A 23213-nucleotide genomic window follows, 5' to 3' on the forward strand; every position below is an offset into this window, starting at 1 on the left:
GTACCTACCCGTGAGGGGGCACATTGGACTTCAGGTAAAAAGCCAAGAGTCTTAATCTGATTCTGTGTTAACTGGATTTCTTTTCAATTTCCTCATCTCTAAAGAAAAGATATTGGCCAAAAAGATCTCCGAGACACTTCAAGCTCTCCTATTCTTTCACAACTTATTTTACATGGAAACTGCAGATTCATTGGTTCTACCCCATTCTCTACACTGATTTGTTGTACCAACATTAGGTCCAACTATTTCCTTTTCAATTTATTGTCTGCACTAGGCACTGGGGCACTTTTGGAAAATCACTATTTCTCCAGTTTCAAGTTAGCTACCCGTTTTGACAGCTGCCCTTTGGTTCACCTTTGTTAAAAGCAACAGTGTTATATACTCCCCCATTCAAATACCACTGTGTGGAAAGCTCCATCTCAGACTCAACTTATTTATTCTCCTAGAGTAACATTTGAAGAGTTCAGTGTTCTGTTAATACTGGCAAGAAAAGAATGTAAAAGATTATAATCCTAAAACTGCAGAGTCAGTCTAGTAAAGAAACACGCCGTCTATTCAATTTCCTGTCATACACAGTGGGAAGAAGCTTAAGTCAGTACTAGTATATAGAAATAGCTTATTCTGCTCTGAAAATTTACACTTATGAAAACAGTTACTTAAGCTCTTAATTATAAAATAGTTCTTAAGTTAACATTTAGAACTCACTGAGTAATTTAAATTGTGTTAAAATTGCTAATAATATCACCTACACCTTCAAATTCTGAACCAAGTGTGTAATTAACCCAAAATGTCCTGCCAGACAAAATATATTTTGAGAATTTTGTTGGTTTACTGTCCACCTGTGTTTATCCATGGATTATGTACCTGTCTTGTAATAAAGAAAGAAAAATTGAAGAAACACATGAATTAGGCTAAAAACCCAAGCATCTAGGAAAGTTTGAGCAGCATCGTCAATTTCCATGCCTTAACTTTTTAGTATGTTCTAGTGATAAAAATAAAGGATTGGCTCCTTAGTAAACTGTAACCTATAAATCAGTGCTATGTAATACCCTATTACTGAAAATATCTCTTTGGTGGGACCCTGACTTTCCCTGCCATTTTGATTTACTTATAGAAATGACTGCCTATAAAGTTAACCACTCAAGATGTTAAAAAATAAATCAGTCCACTTAAGTACATATTAATACTAAACATTACTTTGCTCATTTATTTCCTATTGAGAAAAACAAAAAGAATTCCCAAATTTTAGTTAATGATTTTGTTATATAAACCATCCTGCTTTCAGCCATGTCTTCCTTAACAAAATAAACTCTGCTACCATCATCGACACTTCTACTAGTTTACAGGTCTATAGTTTGTGAGTACAATGCAAATGACATTCACAATGATAGTCCCAAGGAATGCAAGATTCAGAATTATTAACTAAAAAAATGTTAACTAAACTTCAGGATGACAGTTGTTCACCACTGTGTCTCAATGTTCAGAAGAGCAGGCCGTCTTTGGAGGGCATGCATGGTAAACTGCAAAGGAAACAAATGCTACATTCTCTTCTCTTGCTTTTTGCCTTTTTATATGATGTATTTTGGAATAGATCATATCTGTACATATTGCAGCACTCAAAGGGTAAAGACTAGCACACAATGAAAAGTCAGTCTCCTTCCCAACCCACCCCTCACCCACCCAATTCCTCTCCCAAAAGGCAACCTACTTACTAGTTTCCTACTATCTAATCTAATAAAAGACAAATAGGGTAATTAACCGTACCTCCGACACGCTTCCCATTGGCTAATCAGGGTGATATGCAAATTAACTGCCAACCAAGATGGCGGCCGGCAGCCACGCAGCTGAAGCGAACAGGAGGCTTGGTTGCCCTGGCGATGGAGGAAGCCAAGATTCCCCACCTGCCGCGCCGGGCTCTGAGCTGCACTCTAAGCAACCATGTTGCAATTATAGAAGCTAAACAAACCCCAGGTACCTGCTTTCAGCCAGCCAGGCCTCAGAGATGGAGCTGCAACAGTGTTTCAATTATAGAAGCTAAATAAACCTCAGACACCTGCTTTCAGCAGCAGAGGCCTCAAGCTGGAGCCGGCTCTCAGCTCCAGTGACAGCCATAGAAGGTAAATAAATCCCAGAATAAAAAAGAAAAAGAAAAAAAGGAGAGGTTGGGAGCTTCAGTCACCCACCAGCCTGAAAACGGCCCTCAGCCCCTCACCCAGACTGGCCCAGCACCCCAGTGGGGACCCCCACCCTGAAGGGGGTGTGACCAGCTGCAAACAGCCATCATCTCCTCATCCAGGCTGGCCAGGCACCCAAGCGGGACCCCCAACCCTGATCCGGGACACCCTTCAGGGCAAACCAGCTGGCCCCCACCTGTGCACCAGGCCTCTATCCTATATAATAAAAAGGTAATATGCAAACTGACCCTAACAGCAGAAGGACTAGGAATGACTGGTCACTATGACACACACTGACCACCAGGGGGCAGATGCTCAATGCAGGAGCTGCCCTCTGGTGGTCAGGGCGCTCTCCCATGGGAGGAGCTCTGCTCAGCCACAAGCCAGGCTGATGGCTGCCAGTACAGCGATGGTGGTGGGAGCCTCTCCTGCCTCCTCAGCAGCGCTAAGGATGTCCGACTGCAGTTTAGGCCTGCTCCCCGCTGGCAAGTGGACATCCCCCGAGGGCTGCCGGGCTGCCAGAGGGATGTCTGATTGCCAGCTTAGGCCCAATCCCCTGGGGAGCAGGCGTAAGCCAGCAAGTGGTCATCCCCTGAGGGGGCACATGATGGGCTGAGGGACCCCCACCCCCCGAGTGCACAAATTTTTGTGCACCGGGCCTCTAGTCTATATAATAAAAGCCTAAGTGACCATTACGGTGGAACAACCAGGATGACCAGTTGCTATGATGCCACTGACCACCAGGGGGCAGACACTCAATGCAGGAGCTGCCCCCTGGTGGTCAGTGTGCTCCCACAGAGGGAGCGCCACTCAGCCAGAAGCCAGGTTCACGGATGGTGAGCACAGCAGCGGTGGCGGGAGCCTCTCCTGCCTCTGCTGCAGGAGGGTTGTAAGGAGTAAGCCGGCAGGCGGACATCCCCTGAGGGGTTCCAGACTGCAAAAGGGTGCAGGCCAGGCTGAGGGACATCTCCCCGTCCAGTGCACAAATTTCATGCACCGGGCCCCTAATCTTACATAAACAGTATGAGACATCCTGCTTTACATATACAATGATGTGTATGTCACATGAATGCCATTTACCATATAACCTAGTCTACACACATTCTTTTTCCTACTAAATATATTTGGAGGTCTTTCCATATCAGTCTAAAACAAGGTGCCTCCAACTTTTTAATCATTCCTTAATGTTCCATTGTACATATGTATGAAAATGTGCCTAGTCCTTATTAAGGAATATTTGAGCAGTTTCCTTCTGTTGCTATTATAAACAATGGTGTAAGCAGCGGTTCTCAACCTGTGGGTCACAACCCCTTTGGCGGTTGAACAACCCTTTCACAGGGTCACCTAAGACCATCCTGCATATCAGATATTTACATTACGATTCATAACAGTAGCAACATGACAGTTATGAAGTAGCAATGAAAATAATTTTATGGTTGGGTCACAACATGAGGAACTGTATTTAAAGGGCCAGAAGGTTAAGAACCACTGGCAGGATAACCCTGTATATACATTACCTGCACATGCAATTGTATCTGTAGAATAAATTCTTAAGACATAGAATTCCTGGGCAGAGGGCATGTACATTTAAAATTTTTAAAGTTTGCATTAATTTACACTTCCTGCAGCAGTTTCTATTTGCAATTTTTTATTATGAATGAGTGTACATTTTGCATACGTTTCAAGCCATTTATAATTTCTTTTCTGTTAACTGTTGATTTCCTTTGCCCATTATTCAACTGGATTATTGCTTTGTTTTTAATAATATATTTTTAAATTAAATTAAATTTCCAACACTATTTATCCCCTCTATGCCCTCTTCCACCTTTAATGATATTTTTAAATATTTTTATTTCATTGATTTGAGAGGGGCGGGGGGAGAGATAGAGAGAGAGAGCCAGAGATAGATCTACTTGTTCCACTTATCTATGTATTCATTGGTGATTCTTGTAGGTGCCCTGACCGGGGATCGAATCAGGACAATGCTCCAACTAACTGAAATACCGGGCCAGGGCTTGTTTTTTTTTCTTTTGTTTGTTTTTTTAAATATATATTTTTATTGATTTCAGAGAAGAAGGATGAGGGAGAGACAGAAACATCAATGATGAGAGAGTCATGGATCGGCTGCCTTCTGCATGCCCCTGACTGGGGACCGAACCTGCAACCCGGGCATGTGCCCTTGACCGGAATCAAACCTGGGACCCTTCAGTCTGCAGGCTGACGCTCTAGCCACTGAGCCAAACCAGCTAGGGCCCAGGCCTTGTTTTAAATAATTTTTAAAGAAACTCTTATTTCTTATGACTATTAGCACCTTGTCTATTACACGAGTTGGAAATTTTCCTCCCATTCTGTCTTTAACTTTGTATTTTTTGTTATATGCAGAATGTTTTTAATGTTGTCACATTCATACATCTTTTCTTTTATGGTTTCTGGGTTTGAGATCATACTTAGAAAGGCTTTCTGACCCCAGGATTAAATATCATACTCTAGGTCAGTGGTTCTCAACTTTCTGGCCCTTTAAATACCGTTCCTCATGTTGTGACCCAACCATAAAATTATTTTTGTTGCTACTTCATAACTGTAATGTTGCTACTGTTATGAATCGTAATGTAAATATCTGATATGCAGGATGGTCTTAGGTGACCCCTGTGAAATGGTCGTTTGACCGCCAAAGGGGTCGTGACCCACAGGTTGAGAACTGCTGCTCTAGGTGATTCGTTTTCCCTCCGATCCTGTCCCCAGCTGCTGGCAGCTAGCACATTTCAAAAGAAATCCAAAAACTTTCAACAAAGTTGTACAGAGAACAGTCAATGATATCAGTCTAAGATCTGTTTTAAGTAGTCTCATTTTGAACAGAGGTTTCATTTTCCTACCCTGCATATTTGTGGCTGGGGAATGGTGAACTAGCTCAAAGTCATCAGGCATAAATCATTGGCTCATCACTCCAGTTTACTTCCTGTTATCACACCCATCCTCTTAACAATTACGTTACTGTCGTAAAGTCTAAAAAAATAGTCATCCCAAAGTCTGGTGTGGATTACAAATAAACTCTATGAGTCCATTCACTAGCTTATTGGAAATCAAGGTTAACTTAAATCCATCCAAATATTTGAGTTCTATATTTAGAATCTTATATTTAAAGTAATATGGAAAACTAGGAAAAACAAGTTCAAGAAACATATTTAGCAGCTGAGTGTATATGAATGGAAGGTGGTGTTATTTATGTTTTAATGTAATAAGAATAAATGTACCTTTTCCTATATTCTGTTATAAAAAGAATTCCAATTATATAAAATCCTAGAAATCTAAGTATTCAAATACCAGTAATAAATATGCTCTGGATATCTTTATTACTATAAGAAAATGAAATGACCATATAAATGTATGTGAAAAATCATAATGAAAAAGTCCCTAATCTCTCTTTTTCATAATTTATTTTTTATTGATTTTTAGAGAGAGAGGGAGAGGGGGGGGGGAGAGAGAGAGAGAGAGAGAGAGAGAGAGAGAGAGAGAGAGAGAGAAAAACATCCATGTGAGAGTGAAACATCGATCAGCTGCTTCCTGCACAACCCTTTTCCAAGGACCCAACCCACAAGCTGGGCATATGCCCTGACTGGGAATCAAACCGGCAACCTTTAGGTTCACGGGATGATGACCAACCAACTGAGCCACACTGGCCAGGGTGCTCCTAATTTCTTCATTTTTTTTTTCCTCAGGTTGTAAAAAGGTTTAAGACATTCCTAATAGAGAAAAAAAAATATCACAACCAAACACTACTAGAAATTCAGCCATGTTGCAGTAATGACAGTAATAATCTTTCTTCATTTTATTATAATAAAATAAGTTACTACAGTTAATTTTTTGAGTGACTTATTTCCTAGGCTTATCCATAAAATGATCACTTACCTTAGTGTACATATTTTATATACAAAAATATGTGGTACCACAAAATGATTAATAGCCATAAAAAATGGCAAACTCCCATTCCTTAAATATGCCAAAAGGATAACTGTTTCTTGATGGCAGTTTTATAGGAAAAAAATAATCTATAATAGAACAAATTCATTCCGAACAACAAAATAATTACAATTAAAAATTGGAAAAATACAGCATTATTGTTCTAATGTTATCTATACTGGTGACAATTCCTTCAAATATTATTCATGCCAGAGGCCGATTTAATATAAGTAACATATCAGGAATTTTTATATTACTTCTAAATATTACTCAAAATAACAAAATCTAGTCTTCAGGAATTTCATATCAAAATGTGTATGACAGAACCATACACTTTTCCAAATAAGATATAAACCTGAATATCCATGTTATTATTCACCATTTTTTCCCACCCTAAAACAGAGAAGAGTTCATATCTGGGAGGACTTGCTTGATTTCCACATACTCGAAGTGACAGGTGTGAAGACACAAAGGCCATTAGAACAAGAAAATGTCTCTTAGAGCTGGGCATGCAGAAGCTTGCATCTCCAGTCTGGAGAAGACCGTTAACAGAAATGAAAGGGAACAAGAAATGCCGTGCCAAATTACATTTTCCAAGAGGGGAAGAACACTATAAATTTATTTCACTGATTCCTTCCTGCTTACCTCTGAGCCACAGCCACAAACCTCTCTGAGTTGATTCTATCAAGACACCCATGGCGCTAAAGGCACTTCTTACCCTAAGCACAGAACTTAGAGTTCATCCCCCACTATAAATAAAGGCTCTCATTTTCCTATACATGTTTATGTTCAGACTCCAACATATTCCCATACAATTATCAGAAGCAAGTCAAAAGCTCATTTAACAAATTTTACGAGTTAAAAATGAGGTGAAGAGTAGAAGCAGCACTGATGACATATCAAATAATTAAATATAAAATATGAACTCTGAAACTAAGCAGAAGATGCTTTCAGTAGACAAATTAGGTTTTGGTTTTTATGTTATTAAAAATAAGCTTTTTTAATTTAATGCAACCTCTACTACTGTTTTCCTAAGAATTTGTGCAGGTAACAACTTTTTAAAAAGGTTTTGCAAAAAGCAAAAATGGCCTTGGCCAGGTGCTCAGTTGGTTGGGTATCTCCCTGTGCACCAGAAGGTCACCAGTTCAAGTCCCAGTCAGGGCACGTGCCTGAGTTGTGGACTGGATCCCCAGTAGAGGACATGCAAGAGGCAGGAGATCAATGTTTCACCCTCACATTGATATTTCTCCTTTCCTCTCTCTCTAAAATAAAAAGAAAAAAATCAATAAAAAACTTTAAAAAATAAATAAAAAGCAAAAATGATGTCTAATAAAACATTTTGTGGTATTCTTGTCTTTAAAAATCAAATTACTAAAATTGGTCCCATAAATTCTGAAAAATAACATGTGAACTGTACTATTAATTTCATATTTTAGAAAGGGTACCCATTTAGCCCCCACAAATATTTTACAAATATAAAAGTAATAAGAATAATATCCTGTCATCAAACTCATTTGTATCATGCATTACAAATCAGCTATGAAATAAAAATCTTTTGGGGGGGTTTATATACAAGTAACTTCAAAATTTTCCTGAACAGGGGAATTCCTATGTATTTTCTATCTCACATTGACAGTATTTTTCTCAGAAACTCACTTACTGAAACAATCAGGACCCTGTCCAAGGATTTTCAGTAATGACATGCTGATCATAATCCTCACCTAGAAACAGTCTCCTGATGGAAACTCCAATAAAGAGAATGTGGTACTAGTTATTACTACATGAGAAGAAAATACATTTTACTTGAATTCAAATGCTGACTATAAACTTACATTAATGATAGATGTCGAACCTTTGCAAGTAAACTTAGAATTGCCAATTCTATGAAAAGAACGATCATCTATCTTTATTAGAGAAAGGAAAATAAAAAAGAAAAATTTGGTAAAACATTCTGCACCATCGTTCAGAGAAATGCCAGGCCTTTTTTTGAATATACAATGGTTTGGAGTCCCACTGAAAGTTGGGGAAAAAAATAACATAAGTAACTTACTGGGTTTCAATGAGTTATTTTAAAAAAGAGTCTTTCTTGGCTGGATGATAGCAACATACAATGTTTAGGACACCATATATCTTCAAAACATATGAAAATCAATATGCAAAAGATGTAAGGAATATTAAAAAAAATCAACAATAACAACAAAAAGACAACCCAAGAAACAATGCATAAAGATACAAAACAGGTATCTGAATACAAAAATGCACAGGCTTTCGAAAGAAGAGTAAGCGCAAATCACCAATAAACATGAAAATATGCTCACCCTCATTAAATCAGAAATATACAAATAAAAATTTAATGAGGCAACATTTTACCACTACTGACTGGCAAACCTTAAAGTCTAGATGATATCAAGTGGTTGTAACTCTTTTGCCCTGCTGTGAAACATAAAATGACTTTAGCAAACAATTGGGCATTAGCCAGTAAAACAAAACTATGTATACTTAATATTCTACTCCTAGGTATACTCCCTAGAAAAACGATTTTGCAGGCAGTCTGGAAACATGTATAAAAATGTTTAAAGCAGCATAATTTTTAATAGCAAACAAATAAAACTAAGCTAGATATCCATCAGCAGATAAACAAATTCTGACATGCTCCTACCACTGAGCATGCTGTAACAAACAACAGCCCTGGCTGGTGTGGCTCAGCTGGTTGAGCACTGTCCTGTGCACTGAAGGGTCGCACGTGCCCAGGGTGTGATGTCAACCCCCTGTGGACATGTGTGTGGGAAGCGGCTTATCGATGTTTCTCTCTCACATTGATGTTTCTCTCTCTCTTTCTCCCTTCCTTCCTCGCGATCTAAAAAAAATCAATCAAAATATATTTTAAAAAATGAATAAACAGCCACACAGATTGATATGGGTAAATCTCAAAAATAATATCGCATCAAAAAAGCAAGTTACAGAAACACACACAATATAATTCAAGTAAAATTTTAAAACATGCAACAGAAAGTTACTATGGAATATATATGTGCATGTTTTGGAGGGTGTCCTATCTATGAAGACAGAGGGAATAATAGGCAAAATTCATCAGAGTTATCTATCCAGGGACACAGGTAAGTGTCTATGCAGCCAGGGAAGTACACATAGGGGCTTCAAAAAGTAGGGGTAATTAGGTTTCTTAATCTGGGTAGCAGATACATGTATGTTCACTGTATTCATATTCTTTGCTTTTCATATAAAACAATTATATATACTATGTTTTATCAAAGTATTTCCAACTGTAATTATTGAAAAAGGGGTCCTCGTTCTTGAAAAGCAATGATGCAAGGCAGAAAAGGGAACGAGGCATGAATGAGGTGGCCAGAAGAGCAAAGGCGTCCGTTAACATTTCAGCCACAGTTTATAAGGGATGGAACACAAATTGATTGATTTAAGTAACAATTGGAGGAAATTAAACAAAAGAGGAATGTTTAAAATACCAGATAGTGTGCTCTTGTGGAAAATGCCATTGGATCTTTAAATCTGACTTTCAAACTCTCCGCTCGGCCAACTACTGGCTTATTGAACCGATGCAATTCCTTAACCTCCTGGGCTTATGTCAGTTCCCTTACATACAAAGAAAGAGTGATGAAATCTATCACAAAAGCTTCTTGTGGATCAAATGAGAAAAGCAAAGTCCCTGACACATAGAAGATGTTCAATGAATGCAAGTCCAATTTGAAGACGTTAAATTAGATCGAATTAGAGTGATTATCACAGAAGGCTACTGAAGGAATGACCCACAGAAGACTCAACCGCCTCACAAAGACAGAACACTTTTATGCGAATGGCCCTCACCTCGATGAAATTAAAAAGCAGTTATAAACTAACATTTACCAATGCGAGAAATCAAGCTTAATGAAAAAAGCCCAAAATCAGTACTAGAGACAAAACTGGGAAATATCTAAATATCTATTCTAATTCTTTGAACATCATAGTTGTAATCATTTTTAACTCATGCTAAATATAAAATACTATATAAATATGAAGATCCAGAAATGAAATTCTAAATGCATCTTATTAATGTAAATTAGTGCAGCTCTTTGCAAAATCAAGCATAGATTCTAATACCACTCCATCAGCTCCACTCAGAAATTTAGTCTAAATACGAAACACAATGAAACTGCTATGAACTCACCAGAGGGATATGCTTGTTGATTTTAGAGAAAGGGGAAGGCGGGGGGGGGGGGGGGGGGGAGGGGGGGAGGGGGGAGAAGAGAGGGGGGAGGAAGACATCAATGCGAAAAAACTTCGAATGGCTGCCTTCCATATATGCTCCAACTCCAGATCAAACCTGCAACCTTGGCATGTGCCCTGACTGGGAATCGAACCCCAAACCTTTCAGTATAGGGGACGATGCTCCAATCAATCAAGTCACACTGGCCAGGGCAATATTTGAGTTCTTTATGTTGTATGTGACAATTCAAAAATGATTTTTCTATTTGAAAGGCAGGAGTAAACTAAAGATAGGAATTAGGTGAATCTTTAGCTCAAAGTTGAGTTATTGTCAACATACTAAATCTAAAGAAATATTAGTATTGGAAGAAGTAGGTCAAAGGTTACCTAGGATATAAGAGAGATCAAATTATAAATCAATACATAAAAAGCTTGCTATCTTTTTTAAAAAACCATAAAACTCTACAAAGTTGAGAATATCACATTAAGGTTTCCCCACTTAGGGGATCAAAGGCTAAGTAGACTATGACCGAGCATTACTTAAACTGAAAACTCAGGGATGACTTAATTGTCAATATGAGCAAGTTCACAGCTGCACAGGCATCAGTCCTGAAGGGGAGTTACTTCGTGACCTGTGTTGCCACCTGCAAGAACTGTGCTTTGCACCCACTAGGTACTTTGCACCTCACAGGTCGGTGGCACCCGTGGCGCTGTTCTGAAGCATGGCATTAAACAGGGGAGCAAGAGATTCAAATAAAATGTCACCCTGTGACTCCCCAATTAACACTTTAATTCTCCTTCCCATTTAGCAGAGACCGAGTGTGAAGACCAAATTTGTAAACAGAGTAGGAATGTCTCTAAATGGCCTAGAACCTGTTGGGGGGCCAAGATCCTTGAAGATTTTAGGCCAAAGTGCTAAGCAGCTCTGTATCTTTAACTGGGCAAGTTACTATGGACAGACAATGATGTCATTAAGCACCTGGGGCACAAAACCATGAATTCTTTAAGTCACGTAGCAGTTTCTGTATAATAGAAAATAGAACATAAAGCCCTTGTTCAAACTTCTTCAATGACTCTCAGTTTTTCTTGACCTTGCCTGAAATGTCAGAGGTTTTCATAAACACCTGTTTTTTGCATGAATTTCTCCTTTCAAACCCCCAGCAGGTATCTTACCACTAAACCACATTAGACTATTTACACAAATAGATCATTTTTAGCTTCTGGGCTCTGTAATAGCACCCACGAATGTTCTTTTTCAGGAGGCATGAGGTATCGCTAGGTAGTGGAAGCTGTGGGTCTCCAAGTGCCCTAATTAAACTCCTGGGCACTGTGCCCATTTCCACGGCTGAAAGACGGAAGGATCAGAGGGACAGGAAAATCAGTATCCTGCTGGGGTAAGGAGATGAACACGTTCACTTCATCGGTGGTGTTTTCCCTCAATGGGCTCTCTCACCAACAGCCCTTCCCTTCAGAATTTAACTTGATTAAATATTAGGGAATGAGACATTCCTAACAGAGAAACTGGTTTCCTCATCTGAAGAATGAAATGATGACTTAAATGACCTTTAATGTATCTGACAGCTCCAAGTCTATAAGAAAACGATCATATTCTGAATCAAAATTTATGTATCTTACTGGAAAATGTTACACTTAAAAAAATCCTTATAAGCAAACTAAAAAGACAAATGACCAACTGGAAAAAAAAAAATGTGTGTAAACCATAATCACAGAAAAGAGGTTCATATTTCTAAGATATAGAACACGTAGGAAAAGCAGGCTAGAAATACGGTCCGATCTCTATGAAAAGATGCTCTACCACGTGCTTAGCAAGAAGAGTATGTGTCCCATGCATGCTTTCTTTAGCCTTTTCCCTGTGGATGGTCATCAAAATTACAACTAGACTAAGGTTCCAATTTTTACCTCAAAAATGGGCAAAAATCTAACAACATATCCTACTGGGGAGGCTGTGGGTGAACAGGTGCTATCACACTGGTGGAAATGCAAAATAATACACCGCCTATGGAGGACAACTGAATGATATATAACAAAATTACATATACATTTATCTTTAACTCATGAATCCCAGTTGTAAGACTCTTTCCCAAAGACATTCAGACAAAAAAATATATGTACACACAAAATTATTCACTTTAGTTATGTTTGTATTAGCAAAAGAGAGGCAACAACACAGATGACCATCAACAGGGAAAAGACTGAAAAAAAACATGGTACACTCATACAACGGAGTACTATGCAGCTGTAAAAAGGAGTGTGGACCATCTGTACATAATGATCTCCAAGATAAAGTTACATAAAGAGAAGCAAAACTCTACATGTATAATATGGCATTTACCTGAGAAATTGAGAGGGGATATGGATGAATTATATTTTAAATAGATATTTATTTTTTAAATAATATGATAAGCTTTAAAAAATTTTTTTAAATGTTACTTATAGAAGGAGGTGAAATACAGGGTGAATAGGGCAGTAACAGGAGCCAGACGCCTCTGCATGCTCCCTGTTTGATAAATCTGACTTGGGAAATATGCAACGTAGGCTGGAGCTGGCTTGTACTGTTCCTTGGCCAAGGTGCAGGTGTTTTGGGAGCCAGTTACCCTGACCTTGGTAGCTAGAAATTGGCTATGGTGGGAGTGCACAGGCATGCACTGTAATTATTCTCTCTACCTCTATATAAGACAAAATTTCTATAATAAAGTTAGAAACCGTACGAACAAAAACAACAGAATTATGTAGCTAATTCTAACAAGCGGGTCCTAGAACAGTGACATAAGACTAAGACATGAGAAATTAGAAATCCATGATGATCACCTAGGGAGTTTTGCAAAATATAGTCTCTGAACCACCACTGTCTTAATAAACTGCAAAGACTGAGAGAATTCTGTCATATTCCTCAGGACTGTACGAGTGGTGAAAAGATTGAGAACCACTGTTTAAACACTATTAAGGGCTGTTCATTATTCATCTAGTTTTTATCTCCATACCTGACACTAAGTGGTACTCAAGTGGTATTTGGTGAATTAATGAATGACCCTGGGAAATGAAAATAAATAGGCAAACTTAATGGAGCTAAAGGATTGATGGGCAAAAAACATTATATTTGATAATCACCTGGCCGGGTGAGTCAGTTGGTTGAAGCTCTGTCACATACATCAAAAGGTTGTAGGCTCTGTCCCTGATAGGGGCATGTACGGGAGGCAAGTGATCGAATTTTTTTTCTCTCTATTTATTCCTCTCTTTCTAAAAATCAAAAAACATATCCTTGGGTGAGGAATTAAAATTTTTTTTTAAATCACTTAGGTTACTGAGTTTAAAGAGTAGACTCTCTGTTTTAAGTGGAATGGCTTTTTGTCATAAAGCCACAGACCAGTCACTTCAAACAACTACAAGTAAACTCCCAGAATAAAAATAGTTTTAAATACACAATTGGGTGGGGTGTGGCTAGCAAATATTCTGATTCTACAATCTGTTTGGACAAGACATTGCTTCTTATGTGACTAACAAAGCAAACAGTAGTCCGATTCCCTGTGCTGAAATTAATACACTATTTGCAAAAAGGGTTGAACGTCGCAGGCTTGTTCAATAAAGACACCACATTTCCCAAAGCGAAAGGGGAATACAGAATGACAAATACCCACATATATTTACATATCCCACAGGAAGGTGTATGACCACCTGGTATGGATTTTGTCTCCCACAAGTACTTCATGCAGCCAAGCCCACTGTCTGATTACGGGAAAGAGAATTAATACCTTGAATTCTAATATTCTAATTTTAAAGCTGGGTGGAGCTTAAAAACCTAGCCCAACCCTTTCATTGTGTCGATGAACAAGCATCTACAAGAGGTTAAGGTGAAAAGCTCTAAAAGTAGGTACAGTGGCCACAGATGAACAGAGTCTATGCAGGTGCACAATACTAGGTATGGAGAGCTGCGAATAAATCTCAACTTTCGCATGAATGGCATCTAAAGGGTACCAATCTCAATCATAAGCAAATAAGTGTGTGTAAAACCATATGTACACACAAAAATACTAGAACTGTACTTCCAATAACTCCTTTCAAACAAATTCTTCAGCCTAGCATTCAAGAGCATCCACAATGTTACCCTAATGACTTTTTCAAAATCTTGTCCAAATGAACCATAAGCAGATAGAAGGCGGCCACTTTCTCTCACTTACCTTTTGTGGTCCCTTACAGACATAGTGCAGTACATGTAATCACTACTAAAGCTACTCCATAGAAAATTTCCAAATGATGAAAGATTTAAAAAAAAAACTTTTCAATTCTTCTGTTAATCTGAACTGATATAAAGTCACATTTCATGTGTATCAATGAGTATTATACAAACATCCTATATAATAAAAGGCAAATATGCAAATCAACCGAATGGCAGCATGACCAGTCGCTATGATATGCACTGACCACCAGGGGAGCACCACTCAGCCAGAAGCCAGGCTCACAGCTGGTAAGCGCAGTGGAGGTGGCGGGAGCCTTTCTCTCCTCCACGGCAGTGCTAAGGATGTCCAACAGCTATCAGTTGGACATCCCCCGAGGGCTCCCGGACTGCACGAGGGCACAGGCGGGGCTGAGGGACACCCCACCCCCAAGTGCACGAATTTCGTGCACTGGGCCTCTAGTATAGGATAATGTAGATTTTTAAAAAATATGGTAACCAGTAAAAGGTTTAAAAGTGAGAGTTAGGAGGAAGGGAGACAGTTAGATGAGTTACCATTTACCTTTCTACAAGGTGCTAATCAGGCTTTGTTTAAAAGACAGAAAATTGTATGCAGGGGGGGAGGAAAGGGAAGGACAAAGAACAAACTTTTATTCTGTTCACTGGCCAGACATTCAATTATTTCCATTGCTGGTCAATCCTGAATCCATATCACTCTACTTCTAAAGAGATTTTTAAAAAGATGTATCTGTGCCTATGTATGAAATACATAGTCTATTTCACCTTCACCTGTTAGCCCCAAAATCATGCAATTAAATAAGATACAAAAATTAGTCTTTCAACTTTCTATCTTTATTAGTTTCTTCGGGATTCCTCAAACCTATTTTAAGAGTCTCCTAATTGTTGAAGAGAATACTAACTACACTGAAAATTACAATGATAACATTTAGTGTTATCTTTAGGAGAAAATGTTTTCTAATTGGGCTGATTCAAGATTCCTGATGGAAATTCCAATATTTTTAAAATGCTGGAAGCAAAGTTTAAAGAATGTATTTTCTTTTAAAGTGAACAGTGCAACATCATTTAAATAGACTTAATATGACATTATCAAGTTAAGGTTTTTTTTGTAATCTCTACTGCAACTCTAAAGTAAAATCCAAAAGTAAGCAATAAAACCTGAAGTCATTTACTGAACATAGTGCTGTGAATAAACTAAAACCTTCAGGATAATTATATTGCTAACTCTACCATCAAATTCATGGATATCCTGCTCTGTCTGAAAAATTTAAAATAGTTAACATGTAAAACTTGAAATATTCATTTGTTATCATATTTAAAATTTCTCTTAATAACTTCTGAGGAGTTACACTAAAATCCTAAAATACAAATCAGCCTACCTACATTTTCACCACTATGTTACTCCAAGGCTAAAAATAAGTCAGAATTGGGGTAAGCTATTTTCATAAAAATTTAGGAACATTAATGGACACATTGATGGCTTTATGTAATAATTGAAGAATTTAGATGCTGTTTAAATCCACACTCCCCTCCAAAAAAGATTTCTCCCCTTTATATACTACCAAACATTTTCAACCAAATAACACAAGAATGTGGTTTTCAAAAATATAACGAGGGCAGTATCATCCCATCATGAACAAACCTAAACATCTGAGTAATAACTTCTAAAATAAAATTACAGAAAAAGATGGTGTACGGTTACAACTATTAATATATATTTAAGACAAAGACTTTATTTTTCAATAAGAAAACAAGGAGAAAGACAGTCCAACCTGATCTTGTATGTCTGCCCAATAGAACTTTCCACCATAATTACTTCCACTGGGGGAGGAGCTTAAGCTCAGGGTGACCTCATGTAGTAGAAGGAAACCAGTATAAATACAGCAGGACAGCTCTGGAGGGAGCATCTTCTGCATTGCTCACCTGGGAACAGGAGGGCTCAGACAGTGACCAAGAAACCATTCCGGGAACTCCCAGCACTCACTCAGGTAAGACTATGGCTCAATGCTCACAGGTGGACTTCCGTGTCAGCTTGCTTGGAAATCACTACTTGGATTAATGAATTAACTACTTGGATTTTGTGATTTTAAAAAATGGCTTTCCACTAAAATGCACTCAGAAAATTTAATCTGCTTCAGTCTCTATAAAAGACAGTACTAGTAAAACAGGATTTGCAAAAGCTAATGCCCTAATCTGAATTTCAGTGTATTTGTAAACTATTGGATATTTTTGTCTAGGTCAAAGATCCTGAATTATTTAATACAGACATTCAATTATAGTTTCTGGTATTTTTTTTAACTTCATTTTTACTTGAGTATTGGTTTCCCAAAACATATATTCATTTAACTAAGAAATTATAACTCATTAATTATTAAATATACTCAAAACATATACAGTAAGATTAAAAAAAATAGGTATCTCTATAAGGAATCCATTTGTACAACATTAGAAAAATAAAATGGGTCAATAAACAGAGTGGAATGAAATCATTACTTTCTGTTTTTCAGAATCCATCTGAGAACATGCTGCCACCAATAGCCCTTTTGCTGCTAATGTCCTTGAACTTGGTTCATGGAGTGTTTTATGCTGAGAGATACCAAACACCTACAGGCATAAAAGGCCCAGCATCCAACACCAAGACACAGTTCTTCATTCCTTATGCCATCAAGAGTAAAGGTAAGCTGAACTGTTTATGTTGCTTGATTAACTAGTTGGTTGTTGCTTTCTACAATCTAATGATCTCTTTAACAAAATGCTACTAACTCTGGTGTTAAATTATTTTCAAACTCTGGAATTAGCCCAAAATGATTTTTGGAAAAAGTAGGTCTATTCAAGAACATTAATATTCTTTGCACAATAAGTATAACAAAAAGATATACCTGAACTTTTTAATGTATAGAAAATTTTTCCTTTAAAAGATGCTTTTGCATAAACAACTATCATAATCTAGAAATACTAATCCAATCAAAATTACTCACATTGAAAATGGCTTAAATAAAATGATTGACAAGTGCACAAAAAAAGAGTAGGAGGTCTATATATCTGTTCAGCTTTCTTGGCTCCTGTAAGAGTACTGAGAAAATGTTTAATAAAGTGCTAATAGATCCTCAAAGAGCAATGATTAGGGTTCATATTCACTAATTCCATTTACTAACATCTGACACATGCTGCCTGTAAAGCATCTACTGAATTAAACTGAACAATCTGAACTGACTGGAGGATTCAAATTTCTTTCCATAGTATTTTCTCATTATAGTTATATATCTTATCCCATAAAGAAAGCTAAGGATATTTGCCATTCTTTAACAAATGCCTTTGGAGACAACAATTTTGAGCAAGTTAAACATGTAGGATTGTCTATTAAAGAAGAAAATTGAAATGTAAAATATTTCATAAAAGTTAGCTTAATGTTTAAAAATAAATGCACAGATGTACAACAGATACTCTTGAATGTCTCACACTGCAAATGAAATAAGAGAAAGATATGTTAGGAAAGAAGAAAAGATAAGGAAACCTTATACTTGAAGCAATAAATGGCATTTTGAAATGCTATGACAAGCAGCCCTAGGTTATACTCTTTATGATCACAAATTCAGACTTTTTATAGTTTACCAAGATCATAAGAAACGGTTTTAAATTAAAAATAAAATGCACCATTTTTAGAAGGTTAAAAATATTTCTATCTCCCCATCTTAATTTACTGTATAATCTTGGCTAGTTTTTGCAGAGTAAAAATATGTATCTTATTTACACATAAAAAGTTGAGCAGCTGTATTTTAACTATTAAATCCACCTTAACTCCTACTTGATTATATAACGTAGGAACTCAGCATATTATCACCCACTGGCAGGCACTGTACACTGAATGAAGACAAAAGCCCACAAATCTACAAGTAAAACATGAAGCTGATAAAAGAAACACAGGGTGCACATCTGTTCAGCACAGGCTAAAAGAGAGCTCAGCCAAAACACACTAAATTATGTTTCTGAAACTCTATTAAACAGAAAATTATTTTAATGTAAATTATGCAGCCAGGTATTTAAAAATAATATGTAATTTTATTACCATCTTTATTAGCTGTTAAAGAAGTTTTCTGAGAAAGAATGAGTATTTTCTGTAGCTGCTTGTGATGATTACAGCCTAAAGATCTTTGACATGCTAATACTTCCCTAATGGTATATCCCAGTGCCAGCAATGCTGTTATACCCCACCTCTGAGTGACTAAAGTAGCCCTTGGACATCTCCTACCATACTTACAGCAGCTCTCATAGGAGGCACCCTCTGCTCCTCCCACACTTGTGGCTCAATTGCACTTTTCACATAAAAAGTAATGAATAAGTGATTTTTAAAAAATATTTTTATTGATTTCAGAGAGGAAGGAAGAGGAAGAGAGAGAGAGAAACATCGATGATGAGAGAATCATTGATTGGCTGCTTCCTGCACGCCCCCTACTGGGGATCGAGCCCACAACCCGGGCATGTGCCCTTAACCAGAATTGAACCTGGGATCCTTCAGTCTGCAGGCCAAGGCACTATCCGCTGAGCCAAACCGGCTAACTAAGTGATTTTTTAGTTTAAATATATTGTATTATGAGAAGTAGTTAGCTCAAATGAACCTATAGCACTATGCCATCAACAATATTTATGTGCATTTATCAAGGAAAACTTTAGATAAGCATTTTAACACTACTTAGTGTACCTCTCCCTTTAGGTCTAATTCTTTGTTTCAATTTTAAGTCAATAACAGAGACTGTAGGAGTGCACAGTATGTGCTGAGGTTAAAAATAAAAATGCAACTTAAATCTAAACCCCGTGTTTAGCAGGGCCATGGCTGATGTAAATTAGAATTAAGGGCATTTCTTATTTATGTCTTACAGAATAGCTTTTGTGAGGGAAAACTGTTATTGTTCTTAAATATTTTCCCATTTATCTTGCACTTGTCTTTTCCTTCCTTTTCTGTAAGATACTGTTTTTCTTTCTTTTCTTCTTAGGAAGATGATTTCCCCAAAATAAATGTAATAAATTTGCTTCCACTGCACTCTCATTATACTAGTAGATGGATTCTTCAACCCCAGCTTATTTTCATGGGTCATTAGGTTATAATGAAAGCATTACGGTAGCCGTAGTCTTGTAAAACCATCTTGCCCGGCAGTGTTTTAAAAAACCATATAAAATGCACTGTCTAAAACCATGTAAGACTGATCAGTCAAAAAGGACTGATTGACGCTGCATTGCTCTGTCCTGATTCACATCTCCAGAAGCAATGATTATCCTTAATGTTACTAACGATGTCCCTCTCTGGGTGTGTTTTTGGGCATGTCTTTTAGGTATACCAGTAAGAGGACAGCAAGGTACTCCCGGTCCACCAGGCCCCGCCGGACCTCGAGGGCACCCAGGCCCCTCTGGGCCACCAGGAAAACCAGGTTATGGAAGTCCTGGACCCCAAGGAGAGCCAGGGTTGCCAGGACCACCGGGACCATCAGGCATGGGGAAGCCAGGCACACCGGGACTGCCAGGAAAACCAGGGGAGAGAGGACCTTATGGACCAAAAGGAGATGTTGGACCAGCTGGTTTACCAGGACCACGGGGCCCACCAGGACCACCTGGAATTCCCGGCCCGGCTGGAATTTCTGTGCCAGGAAAACCTGGACAACAGGGATCGCCAGGAGCCCCGGGACCCAGAGGCCTTCCTGGAGAAAAGGGTGCACCGGGAGTCCCTGGTGTGAATGGACAGAAAGGAGACACCAGATACGGTGCGCCAGGCCGTCCAGGTGAGAGGGGCCTTCCAGGTCCTCAGGGGCCCATGGGACCGCCTGGCCCTCCCGGAGTGGGGAAAAAGGGTGAAAATGGGTTTCCAGGGCAGCCAGGCATCAAGGGTGATCGGGGCTTTCCAGGAGAAAGGGGACCGATTGGCCTACCAGGCCCCCAAGGTCCTCCTGGGGAACGAGGACCAGAAGGCATTGGAAAGCCGGGACCCGCCGGAGCCCCAGGCCAGCCAGGGGTCCCAGGAACCAAAGGTCACCCCGGGGCTCCGGGAATCGCGGGGCCCCCAGGGCCTCCTGGCTTTGGGAAACCAGGCTTGCCGGGTCTGCAGGGACAAAGAGGACCTCCCGGCCTTCCAGGGGGCCCGGGTGCCAAAGGGGAGCAAGGCCCGGCAGGCCGTCCTGGGGAGCCAGGTCTGGCTGGACCCCCTGGAAATGTGGGACCCCAAGGACCAAAGGGCATCCCGGGCCACCATGGAATGCCAGGCCCTAAAGGTGAAGCAGGGCCACCTGGGCCTGCAGGACGCCCTGGGGCTAAGGGAGAAAGGGGTTCCTCTGGCTTAGATGGGAAACCAGGGTACCCGGGAGAACCCGGTCTCGATGGTCCCAAGGGCCACCCAGGGCTACCAGGACCCAAAGGTGACCCTGGAGTAGAAGGACCTCCTGGTCTCCCAGGCCCTGCAGGCCCCACAGGAGCAAAGGGAATGCCTGGACACAATGGTGAGGCAGGTCCCAGAGGTGCTCCTGGAATACCAGGCACCAGAGGCCCCATTGGGCCCCCCGGCATTCCAGGATTCCCTGGATCTAAAGGGGACCCAGGCACGCCAGGTCTTCCTGGCCCAGCTGGCATAGCAACTAAGGGCCTCAATGGACCCACAGGGCCACCCGGGCCTCCAGGTCCGAGAGGCCACGCCGGGGAGCCTGGCCTTCCAGGGCCCCCCGGTCCTCCAGGGCCCCCAGGGCAGGCAGTCGCTCCTGAAAGCTTTACAAAGGCGGGCCAAAGGCCCAGTATTTCCGGGATGCCCCTCGTTAGTGCCAACCAGGGTGTGACAGGAATGCCCGTGTCTGCTTTCACCGTTATTCTCTCCAAAGCTTACCCAGCCATAGGTGCTCCCATCCCATTTGATAAGATTTTGTATAACAAGCAACAGCATTATGACCCGAGAACTGGAATCTTCACCTGCAAGATTCCGGGAATCTACTATTTCTCCTATCATGTGCATGTGAAAGGGACCCATGTTTGGGTAGGCCTGTATAAGAACGGCACCCCCGTCATGTACACGTATGATGAATACACCAAGGGCTACCTGGATCAGGCTTCGGGCAGTGCCATCATCGACCTCGCAGAAAACGACCAGGTGTGGCTCCAACTGCCCAACGCCGAGTCCAACGGCCTGTACTCCTCTGAGTACGTCCACTCATCTTTCTCAGGATTCTTAGTGGCCCCGATGTGAGCATATGCGCACCAAGCTAATATAAATCTGCTTGAGAAGGCATTCCCCAACGTCGCCCGCCCCACAAAATGCGTATGGACGTAGGCTGAAAAAGATAGCACTCATTTCAATACAGATTTGAGCTTTCAGACCAACAAGTTTTCCCTCTGAAAAGCGAGCAGCAATGGTAACCAATAGGAGAAGACCCTGTCAAATTCCTAGTCAGCAGTCCTAAGACATTTCAAGTTTTCTGTGAAGTCCTTCAGTACTTAAAAATCTCACCATAAAAGTCCTGCTAAGCCAAAATACAAAATGATCACAAAACCCTGAACCGTGATGCTACATTACGTTAAATTTGATTACAGAATCTCAGCATTTCCTTTTAAAATAAACCTGTTTTCTAACAGTTAACAGAACTTCTAGGAAACATTCAAGAGGTATATCTGTATAGGACTTAAATACTTGAATATTCAAATTTAGAAGACATTGTATATCATAGGATCTTTCTGATGGTGCATTACTCAAAGGCTTAAATGGCCCCTTGTGAAAAAATCTATTCATATATAGAGGTGCATATAGATTTTTTTATGGCTCTCATAAAAAACACACAAAATATAATGTTAAAATTAACCAGAAATGCAAGGTGCTTTGGTTATGAACCTTTACAAACTTTTCTGTGATTGCAGAAAAGCTTTCTATATACCCTTCACAACTTGGAAGTTGGTGTCTGATCTAATGTATTTATTTAACACAAGTATAATTAATTTGATTTAATTCCTTTACTGAGTTTTATATCAGATGATTTTGTGGGTTTACAGTATGTACCTTGTGCCTCCCATTCCAGTGAAATTATAACTAATGTCAAAGGTTTCAAAATCTGCCTAGAAATGAAAAGACATTATTTATTTATGCTCTGTACTGTATTTTTATATTGCTGTTTAAAAGTCATAAGCTGTACCTCACTTACGAAAGCACGAAATGTTTTACCTACTCCTTATTTACAATGCAATAAAATAACATCCATAGATTTCTGTGCAGAATTTATTTGCCAGTAGCAATTTGCAATTCTCAACCATTCTTTTAAGGCTCTTCATTTTACAAAGCTAATAAAAAGTAAAACAATGAAGTGGTGGGTGGCTCACAGTTGTCAAGGATACGCCTCTCCACTGGAGATGGGCATTCCCACACACCCGGGCACGGAGTGTACCTGTGACCCCCTCAGCACCACACGTGACCCACAAGCCAGTGAAGGACGGGCTGGGAGAGAAAAGTGAGGTAATCACCCCCGATCAGCGATTTTCTTCTGGGAGGGAAAGAAAGAGGTGGCAGAGAAATACGTAATTTGAACAAATATTCTGCAATTACAATTTGTTGCCTTGATGTGCTTTTAGTCATAATATTTAGGATTCTTTTGATGGCTTAAATTACATTAAAAGGCAAGAAATGTTTATGTCAATCA

At 39.4% G+C, this 23213-nt stretch overlaps 2 protein-coding genes across 3 annotated transcripts in view; one reads left to right on the forward strand and one right to left on the reverse strand.

Moving 5' to 3' along the window:
• The window catches only part of NT5DC1 (5'-nucleotidase domain containing 1), a 102730-nt gene that overhangs the window by 61605 nt on the left and 17912 nt on the right, over positions 1–23213 (reverse strand). The window lies entirely within an intron of this gene.
• COL10A1 (collagen type X alpha 1 chain) lies at positions 17040–21775 on the forward strand (the record flags this gene model as incomplete). The annotated part of the gene is made up of 2 exons (XM_081093660.1): positions 17040–17235; positions 19887–21775. 2 exons carry the CDS (start codon positions 17040–17042, stop codon positions 21773–21775), a joined length of 2085 nt encoding a protein of 694 aa, XP_080949786.1.

The sequence above is a fragment of the Myotis nattereri genome (genome assembly GCF_964212035.1).
Source record: "Myotis nattereri genome assembly, chromosome: 6".
In the NCBI taxonomy this organism is placed as follows: domain Eukaryota; kingdom Metazoa; phylum Chordata; class Mammalia; order Chiroptera; family Vespertilionidae; genus Myotis; species Myotis nattereri.